Source organism: Leucopleurus acutus (assembly GCF_964270905.1).
Source record: "Leucopleurus acutus genome assembly, chromosome: 18".
Lineage (NCBI taxonomy): Eukaryota > Metazoa > Chordata > Mammalia > Artiodactyla > Delphinidae > Leucopleurus > Leucopleurus acutus.
This window is the reverse complement of record NC_139160.1, coordinates 15324262-15347075: the sequence shown is the minus strand read 5'-3', so window position 1 is coordinate 15347075 and position 22814 is coordinate 15324262. Positions and strand designations below refer to the sequence as shown.

General features: G+C 46.1%; 1 protein-coding gene across 2 annotated transcripts in view; it reads right to left on the bottom strand.

Moving 5' to 3' along the window:
• The window catches only part of SLC25A15 (solute carrier family 25 member 15), a 43477-nt gene extending 21024 nt beyond the window's left edge, over nt 1-22453 (bottom strand). Inside the window, exons 1-5 of one of the 2 annotated variants that reach the window (XM_082859551.1) lie at nt 22367-22453; nt 19355-19479; nt 15412-15670; nt 5712-5849; nt 3329-3498 (exon numbers count right to left, since the gene is read on the bottom strand). In XM_082859551.1, the coding sequence (XP_082715677.1) occupies nt 3329-3498; nt 5712-5849; nt 15412-15670; nt 19355-19409 (622 nt within the window). In that variant the 5' untranslated portion in view covers nt 19410-19479; nt 22367-22453. Of the gene's footprint in view, nt 1-3328; nt 3499-5711; nt 5850-15411; nt 15671-19354; nt 19480-21040; nt 22299-22366 lie in introns of those variants that run through there. The other variant, XM_082859552.1, reaches the window with a different exon arrangement.
• Between the last annotated feature and the right edge of the window lie 361 nt (nt 22454-22814).

Sequence of the window (22814 nt, the reverse complement as noted above, 5' to 3'; positions counted from 1 at the left end):
ACAGGCGAAGTCTATCAAACATTTAGAGAAGAGCTAACACCTATCCTTCTCAAACTCTTCCAAAATATAGCAGAGGGAGGAACACTCCCAAACTCCTTCTACGAGGCCACCATCACCTTGATACCAAAACCAGACAAGGATGTCACAAAGAAAGAAAACTACAGGCCAATATCACTGATGAACATAGATGCAAAAATCCTCAACAAAATACTAGCAAACAGAATCCAACAGCACATTAAAAGGATCATACACCATGATCAAGTGGGGTTTATTCCAGGAATGTGAGGATTCTTCAATATACTCAAATCTATCAATGTGATAAACCGTATTAACAAATTGAAGGAGAAAAACCATATGATCATCTCAATAGATGCAGAAAAAGCTTTTGACAAAATTCAACACCCATTTATGATAAAAACCCTGCAGAAAGTAGGCATAGAGGGAACTTTCCTCAACATAATAAAGGCCATATATGACAAGCCCACAGCAAACATCCTCCTCAATGGTGAAAAACTGAAAGCATTTCCACTAAGATCAGGAACAAGACAAGGTTGCCCACTCTCACCACTCTTATTCAACATAGTTTTGGAAGTTTTAGCCACAGCAATCAGAGAAGAAAAGGAAATAAAAGGAATCCAAATCAGAAAAGAAGAAGTAAAGCTGTCACTGTTTGCAAATGGCATGATCCTATACATAGAGAATCCTAAAGATGCTACCAGAAAACTACTAGAGCTAATCAATGAATTTGGTAAAGTGGCAGGATACAAAATTAATGCACAGAAATCTCTGGCATTCCTATATACTAATGATGAAAAATCTGAAAGTGAAATCAAGAAAACACTCCCATTTACCATTGCAACAAAAAAAATAAAATATCTAGGAATAAACCTACTTAAGGAGACAAAAGACCTGCAGAAAATTATAAGACCTGCAGAAAATTATAAGACACTGATGAAAGAAATTAAAGATGATACAAATAGATGGAGAGATATACCATGTTCTTGGATTGGAAGAATCAACATTGTGAAAATGACTCTACTACCCAAAGCAATCTATAGATTCAAGCAATCCCTATCAAACTACCACTGGCATTTTTCACAGAACTAGAACAAAAAATTTTGCAATTTGTATGGAAACACAAAAGACCCCGAATAGCCAAAGCAATCTTGAGAACGAAAAAAGGAGCTGGAGGAATCAGGCTCCCTGACTTCAGACTATACTACAAAGCTACAGTAATCAAGACAGTATGGTACTGGCACAAAAACAGAAAGATAGATCAATGGAACAGGACAGAAGCCCAGAGATAAACCCACGCACATATGAACACCGTATCTTGATAAAGGTGGCAGGAATGTACAGTGGAGAAAGGACAGCCTCTTCAATAAGTGGTGCTGGGAAAACTGGACAGGTACATGTAAAAGTATGAGATTAGATCACTCCTTAACACCATACACAAAAATAAGCTCAAAATGGATTAAAGACCTAAATGTAAGGCCAGAAAGTATCAAACTCTTAGAGGAAAACATAGGCAGAACACTCTATGACATAAATCACAGCAAGATCCTTTCTGACCCACCTCCTAGAGTAATGGAAATAAAAACAAAAATAAACAAATGGGACCTAATGAAACTTCAAAGCTTTTGCACAGCAAAGGAAACCATAAACAAGACCAAAAGACAACCCTCAGAATGGGAGAAAATATTTGCAAATGAAGCAACCGACAAAGGATTAATCTCCAAAATTTACAAGCAGCTCATGCAGCTCAATAACAAAAAAACAAACAACCCAATCCAAAAATGGGCAGAAGACCTAAATAGACATTTCTCCAAAGAAGATATACAGACTGCCAACAAACACAAGAAAGAATGCTCAACATCATTAATCATTAGAGAAATGCAAATCAAAACTACAATGAGATATCATCTCACACCAGTCAGAATGGCCATCATCAAAAAATCTAGAAACAATAAATGCTGGAGAGGGTGTGGAGAAAAGGGAACACTCTTGCACTGCTGGTGGGAATGTGAATTGGTTCAGCCACTATGGAGAACAGTATGGAGGTTCCTTAAAAAACTACAAATAGAACTACCATATGACCCAGCAATCCCACTACTGGGCATATACCCTGAGAAAACCAAAATTCAAAAAGAGTCATGTACCAAAAAATGTTCATTGCAGCTCTATTTACAATAGCCCGGAGATGGAAACAACCTAAGTGCCCATCATCGGATGAATGGATAAAGAAGATGTGGCACATATATACAATGGAATATTACTCAGCCATAAAAAGAAACGAAATTGAGCTATTTGTAATGAGGTGGATAGACCTAGAGTCTGTCATACAGAGTGAAGTAAGTCAGAAAGAAAAAGACAGGTACTGTATGCTAACACTATATATGGAATTTAAGAAAAAAAAAAATGTCATGAAGAACCTACGGGTAAGGCAGGAATAGAGACGCAGACCTCCTAGAGAACGGACTTGGGGTTATGGGGAGGGGGAAGGGTGAGCTGTGACAGGGCGGGGGGAGTCATGGACACGTACACACTAACAAACGTAGTAAGGTAGATAGCTAGTGGGAAGCAGCCGCATGGCACAGGGATATTGGCTTGGTGCTTTGTGACAGCCTGGAGGGGTGGGATGGGGAGGGTGGGAGGGAGGGAGACGCAAGAGGGAGGACATATGGGAACATATGTTTATGTATGACTGATTCACTTTGTTATAAAGCAGAAACTAACACACCATTGTAAAGCAATTATACCCCAATAAAGATGTTAAAAAAAAAAAAAGATGCAGACATAGAGAATGGACTTGAGGACACAGGGAGGGGGAAGGATAAGCTGGGACGAAGTGAGAGAGTGGCATGGACATATATACACTACCACATGTAAAATAGATGGCTAGTGGGAAGCAGCCGCATAGCACAGGGAGATCAGCTTGGTGTTTTGTGTCCACCTAGAGGGGTGGGATAGGGAGGGTGGGAGGGTGATGCAAGAGGGAGGAGATATGGGGATATATGTATACATATAGCTGATTCACTTTGTTATACGGCAGAAACTAACACACCATTGTAAATCAATTATACTCCAATAAAGATGTTAAAAATAAAAAAGTTGGGGATGTCCTGCTGCAGCCTCTGCCCTGAGGAAGTTACCAAGGCTGGAGGATGGTGCTCACTGTTACCCGCTGCACGGTACTCCCCAGCATCCAGAAACTCCCAGTGCCAAGCGGAACCCCCACAAGGGGCGAAATGCACAGAAGCCACCGAGACTACCCCACTGGGAAGCAGACACCGTCGAGTCCACCTGCTGTCCCTGCCAACACACTTACCTAGTTCATCTTTTGATCTCCCCGATGCAAAAAACGATCGGCTCAGCTCATAGCCACCGAAGAAGAAGAAGTAGCCCGGTACTTCTCGAAGTAAAGTGCTCGAGAGTCCATGGTAGAAGCCCAAGGGGCCGTCCTTCCTAAGGATACTCTTCACGACAGACCAAACTGTGCTGGAGGGACACACGGGGTGACAGATAAGAACAGCATTCACACCCAACTAGCAGACCTGATGGAGCTCCAACAAGGAAGTAGCTCATTTTATAAACAGAGGAACCAGAATTCCAGCAATAAAAGGTTTTTGTGGGAAGGAAATATCTCCGAGAAAGACAGGTTTACAATTATTTTGTAACAAGTTTTATTACTTGAACTAGTCTGTGTAAAGATATTTTATGACAACGAATGCATACATTTCTAGAAATCGTTATCAAAGATCTAAAAGAGCCAATACCCATTTTTTCAATAGTAAGTAAGTGAAATTACAAGGAGATTGTCCAAACTCAGAGCAAATAAAATGGCACTGTGCGTGCCCAGTCCCTTACCTGCCTTGATTCCTATCTCCTCAGCCTTTCTTTTGAGCTTGTGTATTTTGAGGGAACTGGTTCAGGTGTGTAGGGTTTGTTCTGTTTTGCATTCATCCAGGGCAGTGGAGCAACAAGCCTTAAGTGTTACTTCAAGGCAAGACAAAAGAAATTCTCAGAGCTGAGCTATAGCTCCCGTAAGGCTCTAGATGCGCCCAGTGTTTAGTTCTTAGCGAGGTCGGTGTGTAAACATATTTTACTTGAAGCGGATCAGAGCCTGCGGCAGCCAGAACACGGGCACTTTCCGTGCAGGCTCCTCTTCCTGGTGGTGGAGCGGGGCAGGCCTATCCCTGGGAGGAGAAGCACCACAAACCACACCTGTCGGCCTAGCCAGCCCCTCACGCCTCACTTTGTTCTCAGCAGGTGACCTGGCTTGGGTCAGGGGAGGGTCAGGCCCCCAGGGAACAAAGGCCACCTGCTTTTATTGATGATCTTCCTTCCCAGGCATTACCCCCTAGCCAGGCCCTGCCTGCAGTGCCCCCTCCTTCTATCGATACAATGAAGAAGTAACAAAGTCATCCCACTCCACACACTTAGCCTGCTTCCAACCCAGGTCTTAACCCCAAGCTACCAAATCCCAGGCTTGGGCACTGCTATACCTAAAATACAGTTAGCCAATATTTACTTTTGTACAGGGTGTCCGTCTACCTAAGTCCTTTGGATCTAACAATTGCTTTCTTTAAAAATACTTTAAACGACTTTTAAGGGACCCAAGGGCAACTTTCTGGGTGCTGTTCATGATCTGTTTCTTTATCTAGGTACCAGTTTACAAAGGCATGTTCATTTTGTCACTACTTGTGGAACTGCACACCTAGGATTTCCTGTGATTTCTGGGTGTGTTCCTGTTACTGTGTGTACACTGTATCTCAATAAAAAAGCATTAAAGACTTAAAGTTTTGAACTTCTAGGCTATGAATAATTGATTTGAATTGGTTGTAATGAATCTCACAGGTGCAGGAAATAGGGCGCTATTATGAACCCCATCCTCACTGGATGGAAAGTGATGACTCTAAAAATGGTCAGTTTACCTAATGGTTTTTCCCAGGAGATTTACCGGCTTTGAGTTAACTTCAGCAACAACCACGAGCAAACCTTTAGCTTAGATAAATAAGCAAGTTTTGAGATTAACAAGGATAATAAACTGATTTTCAGTTCAAATATATAATAAATCGGATTCTATATGATACATACACTCACAGGGTAACTAGAATCTGTTTTCAAGACAGAGTTGGAGAGTGACTGGATCACTGAAGACCTGCTATGCTTACGAGGGTTTGTGTGAATGTTTTCAGAAGCTGGCTGGTTTGTAGGTGCACTTGAAGGATTCAGGAGGAGGTAAGGAAGTCACTGCTAGAATCTGGGATGATCAGCCTGAGCGCCCATGTGCTGGGGAGACTGGGGAGTGAGCAAATACTCAGCCCAGAATCCAAACTGGCAGCTAGGAAAAGCCCAGCCCTCGATTCCAAAGCCGCTGCTACGTGCCTCCCAGTAGAGTTGGGGGTCATGCCTTATACACTCCACAGGCCAAAAGGGGTGTACGCCCCTGCTTCTCCACTTTTGGGATATTAAATACTTGCCTACAACATTCTGTGGGGTGGATGGTGATTCCAACCACCACAGACAGTGTGTTCAGAAAATTATCCTCAGAGTGGTGGTGGAGAGGGGTGTTTGGACTAGATAAACTGTTTCTCTGCCACTTAATTTTAGTACAACATAAAATTTAAATTTAAAAAAATTTAAAAATTTAAAAATACTGGATACACCAAGGCAACAAGACCCCAAGTTTGTGCCCAAGCAGCACTTACTTCTGGCTTTTGGCTATCTTTCCCGACATCTCCATTTCATACATGGTCTGCAGTCGGCACTTCACGAGCTCGGTGGGGCAGAGGACCAGGGCAGCAAAGGCAGAGGCAAAGGAACCAGCAGCTGCATTCTGCAGATCACTGGAAGGACGCAAGCACAGGAGGCGTTACCCACCCATTATTCATTCGCTCGGTCTCAGCATGCCGAAACACTGGTGGTAAAGGAGAGCAAGCTTGAGGGGAGAAGAAGACTTCCTCAGTGCCCACGAGGCACCTGCTGCTTCCTCTGAGGAGCCCATGACCCTGTGAGGGTGACAGCAGTACCCCAATTTTCATATGGGGAAAATGACGCTTAGAGATGCCACGAACTGTGCTCAGAGTCACACAGCTGCTAAGCGGCAACGCTAGGTTTCAAACCCAGGTCTGCCTAATTGCAAGCCCGTGTTCCTTTTATTAGGCATAGCTCTGTGGGCTGGACGTTTGTGCCCCTCACCCCCAGATTCCTAAGTTGAAGCCATAACCCCCAATGTGATGGTATTTGGAGGAAGGCCTTTGGGAGGTAGTTAGGTTTAGATGAGGTCAGGAGGGTGCAATCCTCTTGATGAGATTGGTGTCCCTGTAAGAAGAGACCAGAGAGCTGGCTGGCGCTCTCTCCACCATGTGAGAACACAGCCAGCTGTCCCTCTGCAAACCAGCAAGAGGACCTTCACCAGACACTGAATCAGCCGGCATCTTGTTCTTGGACTTTCCAGCCTCCAGAGCTATGAGAAACAAAGTTTTGTTGTTTAAACCACCCAGCCTGGGGTATTTTGTTCTAGCAGAGCCAGAACTAAGACAGAAGTGACACAGAAAAACCAAGCCAAACCAAACAATGTGGGGGAAAAAATTCCCTATGGTCCCACCACCCCAACACACACACTATTAATACTTCAGTGTGTTTGCCACTGAGCTTTAAATAAAAACAGGTTTCGAGGCCATCCCTACATGCCTCTGGATTCAGCCCAGAACAACCACAAGTGTAATGTAACTGCTACAGATGAAAACCCAGGATACATTTTTAACCAAAATGTTGCTCATTGAAAAAAGATTTCCCAGTTCAGCTGATGACCTCCCGGACCTCAGCTGCACAGAGGGCACGAGGTGGGCCAGTGGTGCTGCCAGTGTGAGTCAGCAAGCTCGACGGTTGTAGGGCAAATGGCGAAGCTGGAGATATAAATGGAAAATGAATGCACATAGTACAAAAATGCAAGAATTCACTTCATCTCACATGGGCTCAGTACCACCAGCCTCAGTCACCAGCAGGGGAGTGAAACCGGAAAGAATACGGGGGAAAGTACAAGAAACAAACCGCCAGGAAGACTCCTGAGAGTTCACGGGGGTCAGCAAAGGAGACCCCCTCCAAGCCTTGGGAGGACGTTCTGTCACAAGAGCACCGCTGGCACCTACGGGGACGATCTTTAGTTGCACAGAAAGGACTGAGCTGCTCACAGCAACAACTAGCTGTGACACTCGCCTGTTAACTGCCAGCATCCGGCTGTCACTGGACGACCAGAACTCACAGACCTCCAGGAGCCCCCAAAGGTAACCCCCTAGGCAGCCTGCCCAGGTGGCGAGGTCCCCTCACGATTTCTCTTCCATCTGTGAGCAGAGAAGCCGAACAGACCTATCACATTCAAGTGTCCTAAAGTTACAATAAACCACCCCACTCACACCAATGGACAGATCATCCAGACAGAAAATCAATAAGGAAACACAGGCCTTAAATGACATATTAGACCAGATGGACTTAATTGGTATTTGTAGAACATTCCATCAGAAAGCAGCAGAATACACATTCTTCTCAAGTGCACATGGAGCATTCTCCAGGATAGACCACATGCTAGGCCACAAAGCAAGCCTTGGTAAATTTGAGAAAACTGAAATCATATCAAGCATCTTTTCCAACCACAATACTATGAGATTGGAAGTCAATCACAGGAAAAAAAACTGTAAGAAACACAAATACATGGAGGCTAAACAGTATTACTAAACAACCAATGGATCACTGAAGAAATCAAAGAGGAACTAAAAAAATACCTAGACACAAATGACAACAGAAACACTACAGTCCAAAACCTATGGGATGCAGCAAAAGCACTTCTAAGAGGGAAGTTTATAGCAATACAATCTTACCTCAGGAAACAAAAAGAAAAATCTCAAACAACCTAACCTTACACCTAAGGCAACTAGAGAAAGAACAAAACCCAAAGTTAGTGGAAGGAAAGAAATCATAAAGATCAGAGCAAAGGGCTTCCCTGGTGGCGCAGTGGTTGAGTCTGCCTGCCAATGCAGGGGAAACAGGTTCATGCCCCGGTCCGGGAAGATCCCACATGCCGTGGAGCGGCTGGGCCCGTGAGCCATGGCCGCTGAGCCTGCGCGTCCGGAGCCTGTGCTCGGCAAAGGGAGAGGCCACAACAGTGAGAGGCCTGCGTACAGCAAAAAAAAAAAAAAAAAGATCAGAGCAGAAATAAATGAAATAGAGATGAAGGAAACAATAGAAAAGATCAATGAAAGTAAAAGCTGGTTCTTTGAAAAGATAAGCAAAATTCATAAAGCTTTAGCCAGATTCATCAAGAAAAAAAGGGAGAGGGCTCAAATCAATAACACTAGAAATGAAAAAAGTTATAACCGACACCACAGAAATACAAAGGATCCTAAGAGACTACTACAAGCAACTATATGCCAATAAAATGGACAACCTAGAAGAAACAGACCAATTCTTAGAAAGGTACAATCTTGTAAGACTGAACAAGGAAGAAACAGAAAATATGAACAGACCAATCACAACTAATGAAATTGAAACTGTGATTAAAAAACTCCCAACAAACAAAAGTCCAGGACCAGATGGCTTCACAGGCGAATTCTATCAAACATTTAGAGAAGAGTTAACACCTATCCTTCTGAAACTATTCCAAAAACTTTCAGAGGAAGGAACACTCCCAAACTCATTCTATGAGGCCACCATCACCCTGATACCAAAACCAGACAAAGATATAACAAAAAAGGAAAATTACAGGCCAATATCACTGATGAACACAGATGCAAAAATCCTCAACAAAATACTAGCAAACTGAATCCAACAATACATTAAAAGGGTCATACACCATGATCAAGTGGGATTCATCCCAGGGATGCAAGGATTCTTCAATATCCACAAATCAATCAGTGTGATAGACCACATTAACAAACTGAAGAATAAAAACCATACGATCAACAATAGATTCAGGAAAAGCTTTTGACAAAATTCAACACCCATTTATGATAAAAACTCTCCAGAAAGTGGGCACAGAGGGAACTTAGCTCAACATAATAAAGGCCATATAGGACAAACCCACAGTTAACATCATTCTTAATGGTGAAAAGCTGAAAAGCATTTCCTCTAAGATGAGGAATGAGACAAGGATGTCCACTCTGGCCACTTTTATTCAACATAGTTTTGGAAGTCCTAGCCATGGCAATCAAAGAAGAAAAGAAATAAAAGGAATCGAAATTGGAATAGAAGTAAAGCCATCACTGTCTGCAGATGGCATGACACTAAACATAGAAAATCCTGAACATGCTACCAAGAAACTACTAGAACTCATCAATGAATTCAGTAAAGTTGCAGGATACAAAATTACTACTCAGAAATCTCTTGCATTCCTATGTACTTACTACAAAAGATCAAAAAGAGAAATTAAGGAAACAATCCCATTTACCATCACATCAAAAAGAATAAAATACCCAGGAATAAGCCTACCTGAGTAGGCAGAAAACCTGTACTCTGAAAACTATAAGACACTGATGAAAGAAATCAAAGATGACATAAACAGGGGAATTCCGCTGCAGTCCAGTGTTTAGGACTCCATGCTTTCACTGCAGAGGGCCTAGGTTCAATACCTTGTTGGGGAACTAAGATCCCACAAGCCATGTGGCACGGTCACAAAAAATATATATATATATATACTATGCTCTTGGATTGGAAGAATATTGTCAAAATGACATTCTACCCAAGGCAATCTATAGATTCAATGCAGTCCCTATCAAACTACCAATGGCATTTTTCACAGAACTGGAACAAAAAATTTTTTCATCTGTCTGGAAACACAAAAGACCTCAAATAGCCAAAGCAATCCTGAGAAAGAAAAAAGGAGCTGGAGGAATCAGACTCCCTGACTTCACACTATACTACAAAGCTACAGTAATCATAACAGTATGGTACTGGCACAAAAACAGAAATATAGATCAATGGAACAGGAAAGAAATCCCAGAAATAAACCCACACACCTATGCTCAGTTAATCCATGACAAAGGAGGCAAGAATAAACAATGGAGAAAAGAAAGGCTCTTCAATAAATGGTGCTGGGAAAACTGGACAACTACATGTGAAAGAATGAAATTTGAACATTCTCTAACACCATACACAAAAATAAACTCAAAATGGATTAAAGACCTAAATGTAAGGCCAGATACCATAAAACTCTTAGAGGGGACTTGCGCAGTGGTCCAGTGGTAAAAAATCCACCTTACAAAGCAGGGGGCGTGGGTTCAACCCCTGGTCAGGGAACTAAGATCCCACATGCCACAGGGCAGCTAAGCCCGCACGCCACAACTACTGAGCTCGTGTGCCTCAACTAGAGCCTGTGTGCCACAAACTACAGAGCCCACATGCTCTGGAGCCTGCGTGCCACAACTAGAGAGAAGTCTGCACAACACAAGGAAGAGCCCTTGCACTGCAACGAGAGATCCCACATGTCGCAACTAAGACCCAATACAGCCAAAAATAAAATAATAAATAAATCTTTAAAAAAATAATAAAACTCTTAGAGGAAAACATAGGCAGAACACTCTGACATAAATCACAGCAATATCTTTTTGGATCTATTCCTGGAGTAATGAAAATAAAAACAAAAATAAACAGATGGGACCTAATTAAACTTAAAAGCTCTTGCACAGCAAAGGAAACCATAAACAAAACAAAAATACAACCTACAAAATGGGAGAAAATATTTGTAAATGAAGTGACTGACAAGGGTTAATCTCCAAAATATACAAACACCTCATGCAGCTCTATATCAAAAAAACAACCACCCAATAAAAAAAATGGACAGAAGATCTAAATAGACATTTCTCCAAAGAATACATACAGATGGCCAAAAACCACATGAAAAGATGCTTAACATCACTAATTACTAAAGAAATGCAAATCAAAACTAAAATGAGGTATCACCTCACACCAGTCATAATGGCCATCACCAAAAAGCTTACAAACAATAAATGCTGGAGAGGGTGTGGAGAAAAGGGAATCCTCCTGCACTGCTGGTGGGAATGTAAATTGATACAGCCACTATGGAGAACAGTATGGAGGTTCCTTAAAAAACTAAAAACAGAATTACCATATGATCTAGCAATTCCACTCCTGGGCATATATCCAGAGAAAACCAAATCAGAAAGATACATGCACCCCAATGTTCACAGCAGCACTATTTACAATAGCCAAGACATGGAAGCAACCTAAACATCCATCAACAGAGGAATGGATAAAGAAGATGTGGTACATATATACAATGGAATATTACTCAGCCATAAAAAAGAATGAAATAATGCCATTTGCAGCAACACAGAGGGACCTAGAGATTATCATACTAAGTGAAGTAAGTCAGACAGAGAAAGACAAATATCATATGATATCACTTATATGTGGAATCTTAAAAAAAATGATACAAATGAACTTATTTACAAAACAGAAACAGACTCACAGACTTTGAGAACTTATAGTTTCCAAAGGGGAAACATGGTGGGGGGGGGATAAATCAGGAGTTTGGGATTAACATATATATAAAATAGATAATCAACAAGGATGTACTGAATAGCACAGGGAACTCTACTCAATATTCTTTAATAACCTATATGGGAAAATAATCTGATAAAGAATGGATATATGTATAACTGAATCACTTAGCTGTACACCTGAAACACAACATTGTAAATCAACTATATTCCAATATAAAATAAAAAAATTTTAAATGTTTTAGAAAAAGTGTTTTGAAACCATAAAAAAAGTTACAATGAACTAATAGTTATAGAAACTGAGGTCAAACGTTACTATAGGCAAACCTTGTTTTATTGCACTTCGCTTTATTACTCTTTGAAGATACTGCATTTTTAAAATTTTTTTCTTTTTTTTTTAAAACACCTTTATTGGAGTACAATTGCTTTACAATGGTGTGGTAGTTTCTGCTTTATAACAAAGTTGAAGGTTTGTGGCAACCCTGAGTTGTCAAGAGGATGGTTAGCATTTTTTTTAGCAATAAAGTATTTTTAAATTAAGGTAGGTACATTCTTTTTGGGACATAACACTATTGCACAGACTACAGTATAGTGTGAACATAGCTTTATATGCACTGGGAAACCAAAAAATTTGCAAGATGGTCTGGAACCGAACCTCAAATATCTGACATGTGCCTGCATAGAGCCAAGGGCTGCCTACCATCCCAGTCCCGATTTCCTATCCCTGGTGGTCTGGCCTTGGTGCCTCTGGTGGATGTGAAGTGGGTGCCCAGGGCTGAGCCGGCCTGTTACACAGCCGGGCCTCAGAAGAGCTGGCTTGGAGCAGGCCTGCTTTCAGGAGGAAGACACTGCCTGCAGTGTGGCCTTCCTTTCGATTTTAAAGAATGATGCGTCAGACGGTCACTAGGAGAGCCAGCTCCACAACTGTACCGGCACGCGGCTTTTTCTAGGGGTGGGAAGTGCCCGACGCCATCCCCTCCATCCTTCCCCCTTCACTCCTACTTAAATTGTTTGTCAAAACCAAAGCTTAAAGGGTTTGTCTCTTGGCCAGTCTGCAGATCCATACTTGGCCTCCCTCTGGGACTCTCTGTCAACCTGCTGACAGGCCGTAGTCAATCAAGGTCATTGACCAGGGTTTGCCAGTCTCGCTGGAACAAAGGTGGTATCGACAGATACGGACAGCTGTTTCATCCAAGAGGCGGTAATGCCTGAACGAACCCCAAGCATGCTGATACAGGGCAACCCAGGGCCAAGTCAGATCTGCAGTGGACTTTGGCTTTCTAATAAATGCTTTCACCTACCAGTGCATGAGATGAGGGACTTGGGCCCCAGGCTGTGCCTATAGTAGAAACGTTTAGAACTGGATCTCAAATGGCAGTCGGCATAGGATGGGATTTTGTAGGAATCAACTGTTTTGTCACCCACTCAACAAACATGTTCCTAAACACCCCTGCTGTGTCAGAGCCCGTCCAGCCAAAGGTGAAAAGAGAGCGCTACTCAGGGAGTGTTCAAACCGAGAATATTTACTGTATCACTGCAGAAATTCATAACAGGTGATCACAAGCAGTTCCTTTCCCTACTTCTGTGTAATTATTAATGTTTTCTCTAGACCTGACCCCTACGAAGTACTCCAGAGCCCCGCCTGTGGTCTTGAGGGAAGAATGCCGGATTGGGGGTGCAGAAGACACGGGCTGCAGTCCCGGCTCTGTCACTTATTAGCCCAGTGATCTTCAGCGCGTCAGTATCTGTACCAGAGTTTCCCCATCTATAAAACGGATACCATCACCTGCCTGGATCCTCGCGCAGGACCACGGTGAGGGCTAAGAAAGCACGACACGCATGTCAGAGCTTCGTAAGCTCTCAGGCAGCATTTGCTCACTGGTAATGAGCAACCACTGTTCTGCAGGATGAAAAAGCTGCAGCCCCCCTCCTGTCCCCCACGTTCAAAAAAGACGTGGGTGCTGGGTTAGGCCGAGTGAAAGAGGAAGCGTTCTTCACTGCAGAACCTGCTCCAGAATCTCCTGTGGTTGCTCCATTTCCCTGTCCTTCTCCGAGGATGCTGAAGGAGACCTCAACTCCAGGTCTCCTCAGCTAGGAAGTCTCTCGCTCCAGTGCAAAGAGCTGCAGTCACTGCAGTGCCCTTTGTGTCTGTCTCTACCACGGGACACCACATTCTCCTGGTTTATCTTCTGCTTATTTCTTTACTTCCTCTTTTTCCTGACCCCTCCCTGCTGGAGGGTCCTAGGATCTGTGCTCAGTCCTATAAGCACTGTCTCCCTGGGGGATCTCATCTAGTCCCAAGCCTTTAAAAAACAAGTTCCATCTATCAAGATGGGATGCCTGCTATAAATGGGCACATCTCCAGGCACCCCCAAAGACTTCAGTACAAAAGGAACCTACTTTAGCCATGTGGGACCTGTATTTGCAATAGGGTCTTGAATTCCCACCAAAACAACAGGCAAGACTGCCCTCTGCAACCACGAAGCTGATAACAATTTTAAATGATTTAAAAGAAAATCAATGGGGACTTTCCTGATGGCACAGTGGTTAAGCATCCACCTGCCAATGCAGGGGACACGGGTTTGAGCCCTGGTCGGGGAAGATCCCACATGCCACGGAGCAACTAAGCCCGTGTGCCACAACTACTGAGTCTGCGCACTAGAGCCCGTGAGCCACAACTACTGAGCCTGCATGCTACAACTACTGAAGCCCACACGCCTAGAGCCTGTGCTCTGCAACGAGAAGCCACCACAATGAGAAGCCTGCGCACCGCAACGAAGAGTAGCCCCCACTCGCCGCAACTAGAGAAAGCCCGCATGCAGCAACAAAGACCCAATGCAGCCAAAAATAAATAATTTTTTTTAAAAAGAGTGAAAACTTATACAATAAATCAATGTTCAAAGGAGTAAAGGCTAAACATCCCAGTGGTTTCCGAATTCCTTTTAGTCTCGGTATAATAAATACCCAAGGGATGACCAAATACACACCCAAGTCTGATGTTTGGGGCAGACTCGACCAATGAAAGAGTAGGTTCACCTGCATCTTCTCAGATGCTCTGACCCTTCCTAAAATTCCAAGTTCTTCCTCAAACCTATTTGGCTCTTCCAATACCCTGCATTCTGCTGATGACGTGGAACCCAAAACTCGGGTCACAAGTTGCATCTATGGTTTAAGTTCTGCACTTCTGCCCAGAGAAGTGGCACCAACAGCAGCATTTGAAAAGCATCTTCCCCAAATATCATATGATATCACTTATATTTGGAATTTAATTTTTAAAAATGGCACAAGTGAGCTTATTTACAAAACAGAAACAGACTCACAGATCTCGAAATCAAATTTCAGGTTACCAAAGGGGAAACATGGGGGGAGGGGATAAATTAGGAGATTGGGATGAACATAAACACACTACTCTAAATAAAATAGATAACCAACAAGGACCTACTGTATAGCACAGGGAACTCTACTCAATATTCTGTAATAACCTCTATGGGAAAAGAATCTGAAAAAGAATGTATATATATATATATATATATGCATAACTGATTCACTTTGCTGTACACCTGAAACTAACACAACATTGTCAATCAACTATACTCCAATTAAAAAAAGAAAAATAATAAAAAAATAATAATTTTTTAAAGAAAGAAAGAAAAGCATCTTCCTGAAGAATGGAAGGAACGTGAGGGTGGTTGTTTCTACGCGGTGGATTATGGGCAACTCTCCTTTTGCATAACACATGTGCGTTTCCCCAGTTTTCTATGATGTCAATGTATGACTTCTTAATCAAAGGAAGTAATTATTGTAAAAACGGAAATGTTCTTCTCCATAAGGTCTCATAAAAAGCTTGACTACACAAGTGTTGTTTCTCAAAGAGGTCTCAGTGACCTCAACTCACCTCAGCTTCGCCTGCTTTTCCAATCCAACCACTTTCCGTACCACCTGCTGGCAGAATCCGTAGCACATGAAGAGGACGGAGTTCTCGGCGATGTTGGCAATCAGCGCTGGGCTGGTCCCCTTGTAGAAGCCCCAGAAGCCCACCTGGGAGTAGGTCTTCAGGCAGCAGTCGGTGAGGCCCCTGTACAGGTCCGGGAACGTCTGCATCTTCACTTTCATGGTGTCGAAGGGCTGCCCAGTGAGTACACATGCTGTGCCCCCTGCAACCAGGACAGGAATCCTCGTCCAGCACCAGGCTACAGCCACGTGGTAGAGTGCGGCCTCGAGGACCCATGGAGATGAGGGACAGGCAGCCCACCGCAGGGCTTACCTCTGGGTCACTTCATTTTGACCTCCTCCCCCCCGCCAACCCTTCTAGCTCAGTCCAATAAAACTTCTAGGGGTCCTTCATGAGTCTGGCACCCCGCTCCAGCCCTGAAGGAGCTCAACTCGGTAGAGGAGAGGACGTGTGTCTGACAGTCAAAGCCACCGGATGTGAAGGTGTGACGTGTGTTCAGAAGCATTGGTCAGAGGGACCTGGGCTCAAAGCCCGACTCTGCTGTGAAATCCTGGCTAAGCGATGTGACCTCCGGGCCTCGATTCCCTATCGGGTTAACGTGAGGATTAGGATAAGGCTCTACCATACTGGCTGCTACACCACAAGTGGCTCATTTATAGCGGTTAACTGTGTCTGTGTGTGCGTCCACATAAAAGGAAGGGGAAGGGAAGAGTCTGGTGTTAATCACGCTTTTGCCTGATGCCCAGTGGTCCTAATGACTATCAGGGAAATAACAGAGGAATAGGCCACAGATAAAGAAAACAAAAGGTCTAATTAGTCCCTGAAGAGCTAAATGTTTGACCCTATGGGAAAACATCTTATTTGGACTCTACCAATAAATGATTTGTATTCAGATAGGAAATGGATTGAAACTTACCCCTGTTTAGCATAAATCATATATTTATATGCTTTTATACGACAAAAGCATTGAATTGCATTCAATTACTTCGATAAAAATTCTGAATGTAAGGAGAAGAATGAACTATTAAACCCTGTAATATCTCCAGACCCTGAACTGGGTCAGCATTTGGGGAACTGTCTGTCACTGGTGAATGCTTCCACCTCCCCTTGGGCCTGGGACGTCCCGTGCTTGTGTCAGGAAACAGCCACTGGATGAGGTTACTAAAACCTCAGCAAAATTGAAGAGAAGGCTTACATATTTCAGAAATGCAATTTCATAACTTAGACATAATACACAGTTACTCCAATGAAGTTGTGGAAAGTAGAGATGGAGGGAGGGCTGTTAAGAATAACTCCCGGGCTTCCCTGGTGGCGCAGTGGTTGAGAGTCCACCTGCCGATGCAGAGGACATGGGTTCGTGCCCCGGTCCGGGAAGATCCCACATGCCGCGGAGCGGCTGGGCCCGTGAGCCATGGCCGCTGAGCCTGCACGTCCAGAGCCTGTGCTCCGCAACGGGAGAGGCCACAACAGTGAGAGGCCCATGTACCGCAAAAAAAAAAAAAAAAAGAATAACTCCCAATTAATTATTGGTAGATGGCCATTTCCAAAGAGTCTGAAAACTGATCTCCTAAGCAAGCACAAGTGTGATCTCCGTGATCCTATCACCACTGTCCCTTTCTTCCAGGACAGCAATGACGCATTTCTGCTTTGTTTTGCCACACTATCCCCAGTTCTGAATTAGTGGAATATAATTTAATAAGATGTTACCATAATTAGAGTTATTCTCTCCCAGGTACTGATGGGCTAGAATAAAATAAGATCCTACTTGTGTCAAAAATAATCATTCTGGGCTTCCCTGGTGGCGCAGTGGTTGAGAGTCCGCCTGCAGATGCAGGGGACACGGGTTCGTGCCCCGGTCCGGGAGGATCCCACGTGCCGTGGAGCGGCTGGGCCCGTGAGCCATGGCCGCTGAGCCTGCATGTCCGGAGCCTGTGCTCCGCAACGGGAGAGGTCACAACAGCGAGAGGCCCGCGTACCACAGGAAAAAAAAAAAAAAAAATCATTCCAAAAGAGGTGAATGTCAGAATTTTTAAAGTGGGTTCATAATTTTGACAACCTAGATGCATTTTAATTCTATCACAACAGATCCTACAGTCTATCTTTGATAGAGTGACTGAAGGATATAAAATTCCAAAAGCTGAGCATCCCTCATGGGGTAAAATGCCCTTCTATTGCAGAGACACAGACTGAGCCCAGGCATTCACGGGAGGGTAAGAGGATGCCAAGGGCAAGCAAGTGGGTCCACTGTTGCCAAAGTCAGCATCCTCCGCAGTATGGCACTGGGGGAGCGGGGAGTGGTGAAGGGGTCGGGGATGGTGCACAGGGCCTGGGGGGCTTGATTCCACGGCAGGGTGAGGGGCTGACCCAAAGGCACTCAGCGCGTAAGAGGCCGTGGGGCAGAATCCAGGCAGCCCTTGGTTCCCCTGCTCCTTGTCGTCTCTGACCTGGGAGCGCCCTCGCCTGAACTTATCAGTGTCTGCAGACTTCCTCATGAGCCTACTTTGGCCGATTTCTGGTTCATGGAAAAATACTTCGATCTTCCCTGAACCCATGATTTCTTTTTTACAATTAAGAAGACGACAGGGGACTTCCCTGGTGGCACAGTGATTAAGACTCCACGCTCCCGGGCTTCCCTGGTGGCGCAGTGGTTGAGAGTCCGCCTGCCGATGCACGGGACACAGGTTCGTGCCCCGGTCCGGGAAGATCCCACATGCCGCGGAGCGGCTGGGCCCGTGAGCCATGGCCGCTGAGCCTGCGTGTCCGGAGCCTGTGCTCCGCAGCGGGAGAGGCCGCAACAGTGACAGGCCCGCATACCGCAAAAAAAAAAAAAAAAAAAAAAAGACTCCACACGCCCAACGCAGGGAGCCCGGGTTCGATCCCTGGTCCGGGAATTAGATCCCACATACACGCTGCAACTAAGAGTTCGCATGCCACAACTAAGGAGCCCGTGAGCCGCAACTAAGACCCGATGCAACCAAATAAATAAATATTAAAAAAAAAAGACGACGACAGGATGAGAGAAGGCGGCTCTGACTGCTCTTGATCTGTTGACTCAGGAGGTCCCACCAGATAAAAGGACAATGGGCAACCGGCTCCCCTGGCCTCTTCACTCCAAGGAGCAGTGACCCAATATAAGAATCGGTGAGGGAGGCAAGGGTAAGCCAGGGTCTGCATCTGGGAAGTATGGGCATTCCAGCGCTCCTCCAGCCCTAGAATCATCCAGGAATCTGGAGAACCAAGTAACCACCCAGGCACTTCCAAGTCTGTCACTTGCCTCAGGCTGAAAAAAGGTGACCTTTCTAAAGAGTGGCCTGCGGTGGCAGGTGCTGCCCAGAACTCGATGGTGCCTAGTGGGGCCAGAGTCCGCCCCAGCACTCGCCCCGCCCACCACTCCTCGGCCAATCCTGGGGCCCCTCCTTTCAGGGCTTTAAGACACAGTCAACAGTCAGCCTCATTTACCAATGACATTTCTAAGGGTATCCTTTCTCTCCCCCAGCACTTGTAAGGACAGTAACTGGGATTTCCCTGGAGAGATGGCACAGTGTTATTTTTGCACTCTAAGGCCTCTGAAGGCTGCCAGGCTTGGGGTGGAATCCTGCATATCCCAGCCACATGGCAATGGACGAGTGGCTTCAGCTCTGAGCTGTGATATGTTCCAGCTGTCACCCGGGGACACTCCCACACCATACCCTGACTCATAGCTCTAATACAGCAGGAACTAGTCTACCTTCTGCTGTGTTTGCAACACAGTATTAACACCTGTATTAAGTGGATTCATTCCAGGGTTAAAGCGTGTCTCTTCTGGAGCTACAAAGGCAATGTCTTCACCAGAGCTCACTTGCAGAAGGTATTTGAGGAACAAAGGAGGGGTTTTCTCTGGGATTACCTGCGGCCCCCGCCGTAAGGTCAATGGCAGCTTGGATGGCAGGATTGGATTTCATGTTTGCCCACTCCTCTGCTGGGTTCCGCGGAGGGCAACTCTCACGAGCTTACAATGGGCACCTCATATTCCTAGAAGGAGGCAAGAGTTCACCATCAGTCGGGCCTCTGCAGCCCCCCTTTCTCTAGGCCTGCTGCCTAGCTACTGGACTTGAACTTCAGGGAACCGGGAAACTGTCTCTACCTTGCTCCAAAGCAGGGGGCTTGAGCTGTCAGAGCAGCTTAGTGATCCGCCTCCCCTTCTCCCTGCCCACCACCTCCCCATGAAAAGCAGGCAGACCAGAAACCTTGCTCACGTAGCACTGCTACAGCCACAGGTGAGGGCACTTCAACCAACCCTTCTGAAACCCTCAAGAAACGAATGCCAATAAGCAAGCCAACCGCACATCCCAAGCCCCATCAAACCAGTTTTTCAGAGGCCTAAGTTAAACCATCAATCCACTGGGTTCTGTTCCAAATTCAGACAGTGGCCTGAGACCCTAAGAGAAGGTCACAAAACAGTAGCTCTGGAAAGAAATGGGTTAGGAGCTCGGCCAAGTGACACACGCCTGGGTCTGAATGCTTGCCACTGGTATGGTGGCCCTTTGGGCCCCTAAAGCTGGAGGTTCCCGTCTATACAAGGTGAAAAATAAAAGTACTATCATTATAATACGAGGGCAATCAAACAGCCACATCGGACAAATACGATGATGAACTGTGAACACACACCAGGAGGTCTTAGAACAACTACAAAGCACAGCACCAAACATTCCTATCATCATAGGCCTCCCAGAACTTCTCAACCATAAACGTGCACACGAATCACCTGGGGACCTTGTTAAAAGGCCGATTCTGATGTGATTGGCTTCAAGTGGGACCAGAAATGCTGCCTGCCTTCACCTGCTCCCAGGTGAAGTTGATAATGCCTGGCTATTAACCATACTTTGAGAAGCAACCCCTGGGTCAATTGCGCCCCTAATTTGCTTGATAAGGAACACCTGGGACACTTGTTAAACATTCCAATAACCGGGCTGCTCTCCTGGAAATGTTGATTCAGTAGGTTTGAGCTGGAGCCTAGAAGTTTGGGAAAACCAGAGTCTACTCCTCTACTTTAGACAAAAATCAACCATTGGCAAGGCATGGACTTAATTAATATTGACTAGAAAACGAGAGTTGCTTCATTCACATAGAATATTAAAATAACCAATACAGAAACCAATTCTGTATGATTTTCAAGCTATGTCACTGACTTAACGCCTGAATAACAAGGAATGCTTTTTATCCATCACACTGAAGACCTGTGTGATCCCAGTCTGGACACCTCTCAGAGGAGGGGGTGGGCAGGCTGGATGACCAATGAATACCTACATCTTCCTAATCATCAGCAGCGGAGAATAATTTTAGCCACCAAGAAGTTTTTTAACCACTTGAAGCATGTTGTCAATGACTAGACACCAAGAATCTTTACAAAAAACGTTAAAACCAGCAACAACACAAGAACACTACTTAATAAAGCAACTAAAATTAGACATACAATTAGATGTACAAAACACTGACTTTATGTTACTGATAGACCTTGAGAGGCAGTACCAATTACTAAGGTTGATAAGACGGTGACCATCCAGTATCTAGAGAAGGATATTAGGGTCCTAACCCAATCTCTTCCTTTTCCAGATGGAAAACTGAGTCCAGAGGAAGACAAGGACTTGTCCAAGGTCATACAACAAGTCCGTGGCAGAGACAGGATTCAACTCAAGTCTTGCCTTTTGGGTCTGTTCTATCAAGCAGAGTATTCCCACCTGGCCAAAAAGAGAAAACAAAACACCCAACCCTGCATTTTAGAGGAAAATGGAGACAAGGGGGGAAAGGAGTCACAGACAGGTCACATCCAATGCAGCCCATTCCCTTGGCGGGGGTGGACATTTCTTTCTTAGAAGAGGCACAGCAGATGGTACTGTGTCATCAATGCGAATTCAACCCTTTTAGATTCGACCCTTTTAGGCAAGTCAAACACATCAACTCCTACAAATAACCACTTGCAGAATTATTAGAACAGTTAACAGTCTTAACAGATTAACTCAGAAGGGGCATCTGTTTCAAATTACGCGTAGCTTTGCCTTGAAGGAGGCAATGGGGCGTGGAGGCAGCCAGACTGATCAAGTTGAGTTAATTAAACTGATTCGTGAGCCTTCGTACCAACTGGAAGAGAAAAACGGAATCCTTTCAGCGTCCCTTTACCCTTCCTTCAAACTACACCGGAGTCAAACTCCAAAAGAAACAACGCAGACCGTGTATCTTTTTCATTCCTTCGGGAAATTAACTTCTCGTGTGGGAGAATCCGAGGAGGCCGCATTCCCCACTAGGTAACACGAATTGCTCCGGGAAGATTCCAGCTTCAAGGCCGAAGCTGGCGCCCGCCATCCGAGCGCCCAGAGCTGGTGGGGCCCACGGGCGCTGGGATGCAAACCAGTCTCGCCGCTCAGCAGCTGGCTCGGGAGCTCCTGCTACGGGGCTCGGGATCCCGATCCGCACAAGGGTCAGCTTAAGGAGACAACTTCCAACTTTGTTGTCTTCCCGGCCCTAAACGTTCGCTGACTCTGCCACAACAACCTGCGAGGGTCTCCCATTCATAAGCGCCTCCGCCCTCCCTGCCCGGCGCGGTGCCGGCGTGACACTACGACCGGGCAAATGAGGGCAACCTTTCCCGGGACGTGACCACTGCGCGCAGGAGGCGGCGGGGCCCGAGTCTCCATGGAATCCCAGGCAAAGCGCGGGAAGGCGGCGCCCGCGGGCCCCCGGGCACGTGTGCGGCGCGGCGGGCCCGGGACCCCGGATCTCCACCCCGCCTCCCGGGAGGGTCACGCCGCCCAGGCGCGGAGGCCGGCCGGCCGGCCCGCCCGACCGCTCCCTCTCCCTCTCCCTCCCTCTCCTCCCGGCCGGTTGCCTGCAGCCCGCGAGCGCCCGGCTGAGTTGCGCTCACCGCCGTGCCGACTGACCACGTCCTACTCGCGCTCCGCCGCCAGCTCTCGACTCTGGCTCGGCGGCGGGGGCGGCCGCTTAACACCCACGTGGGCTACCGGCCGGCCCTCCGCCCCGCCTCCCGCGCCAGACTGCCGCCGGCAGGCGCCCCGCGGGCTCAGGAGCGCCCCCTGCGGCCGGGACGGGCTGCGCTGGGGCTGCGGCTGGGGCTGGGGCTGGGGCTGGGGCCGGGGCCGGGGTCGGGGCCGGGGTCGGGGCGTCTCCCGCCTGCCGGGGAAGCGGAAGTCGGCGCGGTGCGGCGGCGCGCTCGGGCCGGGGGCCGCGCCGGGAGCGGGAGGGGCTGGCGGGGCCGGGGGGAGGGCTGGGAGCCGCGGCCTCCACGTCGCTTTCCTGCCGTTCGGTTCCCGGAGGCCCTCGGTGAGCTCGTCTCTAGTTCGACCTCAGGCGGG